Raw genomic sequence first — 5,531 nt, forward strand, 5'->3', positions numbered from 1 at the left:
CACAACAAGATGAAACAGTAATGTGGAAAAAGACAGCTACAAAGAAATGTTACAGCTCTAGGTAAGCTTTTTATTCATATTCCGACATGATTATTTACTGAGTGGGGTATAGGGTCTTCAACTGAAATTAACCTGCAGAAAATCTGGACCCTCTGTGTGTGATAAGAGCAATGATCTCGAATCTTCTTTATACCAACCACTCAATCCCTGCATTGGAGGAAGCAAAAGTCAGCGATGGATTCCTATTGAATTCCGAACTACATGGCCCTTTCAAGCTAGCTTGAACTCTAGTGAACTTGATGTTTATGGTAAGCATGACTACGATTTTTTCACTTAAAAAGATACCCAATCACTGATCACTTGGATACGCTTATCAAATCACTGGGATGTAGTTTGCTTCAGATCCGAAAATAATCAATAATCACATTAAGATAGCATGTTGATTTTGATACTCCTTATAATCAAATCACAAATCTGACATTGGATACACACACATGTTATAGTTAATGCAGCAATATGTTCAGCATATAACCCTGAAGTGTACAATATACATCAATATTAGCAAAAAGTTTATGTTAAGCCTATTATAAATATCATCCATGCAGTTGTAAACAAGGTTTTAAATATGGAATATTGGGGAAATATCGGATGGCCAAAATTCATATCGGATTGCGGATATTTGGAAAATATTGGGGATATGTGGTAAATATCGGAATGCCAAAATGGATGTTTGCATATATAGTATAGTGCACTAAAATGTAACCTCAACGTACTTAATGAAATCTAGTTATTATATATATATATATATATATATATAAAATTATATAATGATATGGTCATTAATGTATATGTGTGTGTGTGTTAGTGTGTGTGTATATGATTTTTTGAGGAAAATGGCCATAGCTTCATAGAATCATAGTCCTAAGTGTATACATTTGTATGCATTTAAGTACGTAAGTATACGTGTGTGTGTATATATATATACATACTCTTAGTATGGTATAGATACTAAGATATAAGAATATAAATATATATAATGTAGTTATAAGTATATTTATATGTGTATATTATAGAATTACAGTTATATAAGTATATATAAGTGCATAAGTATAGTTATATATAAGTATATTGCATTTAATATATATAAAAGTATATCATATAAGTAAACTGTATAACTGTACTTAAATAAGCATAATGTAAGTATGTAATAAATACATATAATATATATTTATGTGATTCTCTCTCTCTCAAGTTACAACACACACACACTCTCTTAGCATGATATAGTCTATAATTGTGATGCGACAAATTCCAAAATAAATTTGTAATTGTTAGTGATTAATTTATTATTAATAAAAAATTTGTTTTTATCTTTTTTTTTTTGATTTTTTGTATTTGTAAGTTATATAATTACAAGTGATTAATAATATTATTGATTTTTATCAAAAAATCGCTTAATTTATTGTTATTTACTCTTGAATTTTTTTAACAAAAAAATAAAAATAAATAAATAAAATAAAATAACCGGGTCGGCCCGGTGGTCCGGGCTTGTTCCAGGCCACGAGTTTTGCTCGATCTGTATGGACAGGCCTAAATCTAAGCATACAAAATGTAAATAATATATATATATTTAGATCACTAATCGACCTTATAAAACAAACAAAAGTACAAATCAATATTGCTACATTTCGTTAGATTTTTTTGTGCACCAAAATATCATTTGATATAACGGGAAAATCATGATCTCTCTCCCAAAAATTGCTAAACTGACGTAGCGACGAAAACAAAGAAGCCTTACCACGAGGACTTCTTCCACAAACTCAAGAAAACACACCAATACTTTCTTCAAGAGAAATTTTATTTAATTCCATGATATTCTTGTTTGGGTTACATGACTCTTCTTAAATAGAAAAACAACCAAGACTCATAGTAAGACTAGAATTACAAAGGAAAAGAAAATATCAAATCCTACCCTAAAAAGACTCCTTATAATAGATGAAACAAATCATGAATCAAAATTGAATCTGTTTCCTAATCTAATTTGACTCTAGCATTGAATTTAGCTCGTGATTGTCCCACTCCTCCATGAAATTATCCATTAAGCGTCCTACATCAGTCTCCCATTGTTGAAAGAAGCTCGACCCCGAGCTTATAGTTGCTTGAGTAGTAGCTTCATCGATAAATATTTTTATTAACCTGTATCGATCAACATCCGCCTTGTACTTAGCATTGATTTTCTCAATTTGTTTTTTTAACTCATCGGCTACGACTTCTTCTTAATCAAATTCATATATTATTCTTTCCCATATCATGTGTATTTTATTGATAGCTCGATTGTCAACACACATCTGCCAAGTCCCGTTCTTCTCAGGCACCAGGAGGGCTGGCATTGAGCATGGGCTCATGCTCTCCCTAAGGTACCCCTTATGTAATAAATCCTGCACCTGCTCCCATAATATTTCATGTTCGGTTAGGCTCATCCTATAATGAGGAAGATTAGGAAGAGTGGCTCCAGGTACGAGGTCAATATGATGCTGAATATTTCAAAGCGGAGGCAATCTAGCGGGAAGCTCTTCAGGCATGATATCACAAAACTCCTTCAAAAGGGAATTTAAATGTTCTGGAATGTCATTCACAGAACCGGTGAATCCCTTATTCACTACTGCAAACACAAAAGAGGCGTGCAAAGACTCCTTCTGAAACTCCCTTGCGGCACATAACGATACTGCAGATTTTCTATTAATTTTAGGAACACTACTTTCTGTCAAGGGACATTGAGATAAACTTCACATTTGTTTTTAGTAAATTCTACTACATTCTCCCTTCCTTTATAGCATGCATCCACATCAAACTGCCACGGTCTTCCCAACATTAACTAACATGCATCTATATCAACAATATCACTAATAGTTGTATCCTTGTACATGCCAATAGAGAAATTAACTATGCTCTGTTCAGTGACCTTGATATCACCCACAGATGTAATCCATCCGACTTTGTAAGGGAAAGGGTGCTTCAGTGTCTGCAACTTCAGTCTATCTACTGCTTCTCGAGATATCAAATTCTCTTGACCAGCACCATCAATTATCAACTTAATCACATGCTGATTCACTTTGCAACGAGTTCGAAAAAAATTATGCCTTTGTGGGTTCTCAGCAACCCTTTCAGTTGCCAACATCATTCTGCGCACTACACGCACCTTGCACTCGTCCTTGTCATACACATCATTAGGATTGACCGTATGGTGTTCGACCTCAGTCTCAAGCTCGTCTTCCTCGCTGTCCTCCATTTTAATCATATTAACTCTACCACAGTTAGGACAGTTATTGGATAAGTGTCCGGTCTGTTGACAGCGATAGCATTTATTCCCTGAGTCCGAGTATAGGGATTATAATTATGTCGCTTCGGCTGAACTCCTCTCGTTTGGTTCTGGAAATTCTGCTGATTCTGCAAACCTCGTTTGATATCTATTGAGACGGATGAGTTGCGCTTCCACCTTCATAGCACGATTATTTGCTTCATCCATACTATATATTGTAGGCGTCTAAAAATGCCTATAGGTGTCCGTACACAGCTCGAGACGGAGAGAAGATGACGAACGCCGTTATCCGAGTCTAAGAGGATTATCTGACGTTGACAAGTGCATGAACCGGAATGGCGAACCAGCTGTGTCTTGTGCGCTCACCGGCCACCTCCAATTAGTCATCACACCTGTCGTTCAGCTCGCGCGCGTCAGTCAGCTCCAAGTGACTAAACACGCTCGTCAGTCAGCTCGCGTGCGTCAGTCAGCTCCTAGTGCCCGCCGCGCTCGTTGGTCAGCTCTAAGTGCCATAAAGAAGTTGACGAGCGCATGAAACAAGTTAACGAAGCGTACAAGTCAACACGACAGGCAAATAAGTGAAACGGCAGAAAATACAAGTCCCGGAAAGTAAAGTGCAAAAAAAAGGAGTTCAACTGAGGCAGCAGACCCGCGCCGGCACGACGCGCTGGCACCCGCGCCAGAGCGGGTCGGAGTCTGTCGACCGGAGATCCGACCCACGCCAGATCCGACCCACGCCAGATCCGACCCGCGCAAGCGCTAATCGTATCTGTCCGACCCGCGCTAGCGCGGGTCAGACTCGGCTGACCCGCACCCCTGTGGGTCAGCACGACCTGTTTCGCGCCCTTAACTACCTGAAACACGTTTTTGACGGTTTTTTGCTGTTTTCTCGGGATTTGTTCGTTCCAGAGCATCTCAACTGATTAGATATCATCCACAAACATGGTTAGGCCGTTGTCAACTGAAGATATGGTCAAATCTATTATTCTTATCCAAATACCCCGCATCTGGAGTCCTATAAATACAAGTCTAGGATCTCCTTTCACAGGGGGCAATTGATTATCAAGAAGAGGAGGTGCTGCGGAGTTGGAGAGCAAGGGAGCATGAATTTTAGAGGTGGCTAACTGATCACGGTGAAGTTCTTCAGCATAAAGAGGGAGAGTTCGAGAGATCTGAAGCCTCGTCCGTCCGTTCCTCGAGATTAGGTTTGGTTTTAATCTCGAGAAGAGCTACTGATTTCACTTGGTCGATTTCAGAGCTTCAAGCGAATATTTTCTTGGTGAAGTAGGAGCTTTGTCAATTTTCTATCAACCGGATCTGATCCGCGGTGGTCCACGGATATCAACGTCCCCGACACATGCAAAGATCTCACGCAAAACATAGACTAATAAATAAGATCTATGTGTAGTTTGACAAGAGTTGTAATCTTTCATTGTCATTGTAAAAGAGATCTTATAAAAAGATCAAAATTTTTTATTCATTTGAGTTTATTATAACGATTAAAGTTGTAATAGATTCAAGGTAATGAAAGCATCAACTTTTGTCCTAAACACGCTGACGATCACAGTGGGAGCCAACAGCTTCGCTGTCGAAGCTGTCGTGTTGTAACCACAGATCCGGATCCCGGTTGAAGAAGAGGTCGAGTACGAGTTCGACCAACAGAAGTTCGATGAGTATCTGTCATCCTCCTTCAGATCCTCCCCCACTCAAGTGCAGGAAGATCAACACTCCCGTTGCTGCTGCAATCACGCCTTGTAACGCCCCTCCGGCCTCCAACGAGGTCGGATTTGTAGATCTAGACTCCTCAATTAAGGAGATAACCGCTGGATCCGCGCTAATCCTATCGAAGAGGGCATGTCAAAGGAAACGTCAACGCCTCACGCGCTAACTCGCTAAGGCTTTGGAGCCAGTGGACGGGATCTGTTACAGGACGGATCTGAAATTCAGGGAACACCAAGCGCCCCAACAGCGAGCAAACGCCCCCTCCTCCAAATCATCAACAAGTGAATGGATCCAAGTCAAAAAGATTCATTCAACTCTTGAGGAGCGAATCCAGAAGCGCCACGCACTGTTTGCGCACGCGCGAATTCTTGTACAAAAGGCACAAAAGATGTAGGAGGACATAGCCAAGAAACAACCAAGACTGCATCAAACTTGGAGGCCAAAGTACGAAATAACGGCCAAAAAGATAAAAAAAACACGAGTCACACCC

At 39.3% G+C, this 5,531-nt stretch overlaps 1 protein-coding gene across 1 annotated transcript in view; it reads left to right on the forward strand.

Moving 5' to 3' along the window:
- LOC109833965 (probable pectin methyltransferase QUA2) overlaps window positions 1-5,531 on the forward strand; it is a 26,639-nt gene that overhangs the window by 8,706 nt on the left and 12,402 nt on the right. The window contains exons 5-6 of the mRNA XM_020401850.1: window positions 1-61; window positions 139-308. The exon at window positions 1-61 is cut by the window's left edge and continues 162 nt beyond it. Of these exons, the coding sequence (XP_020257439.1) occupies window positions 1-61; window positions 139-308 (231 nt within the window). The remainder of the gene's footprint in view (window positions 62-138; window positions 309-5,531) is intronic.

This window comes from Asparagus officinalis, chromosome 3 (genome assembly GCF_001876935.1).
Source record: "Asparagus officinalis chromosome 3, Aspof.V1, whole genome shotgun sequence".
In the NCBI taxonomy this organism is placed as follows: domain Eukaryota; kingdom Viridiplantae; phylum Streptophyta; class Magnoliopsida; order Asparagales; family Asparagaceae; genus Asparagus; species Asparagus officinalis.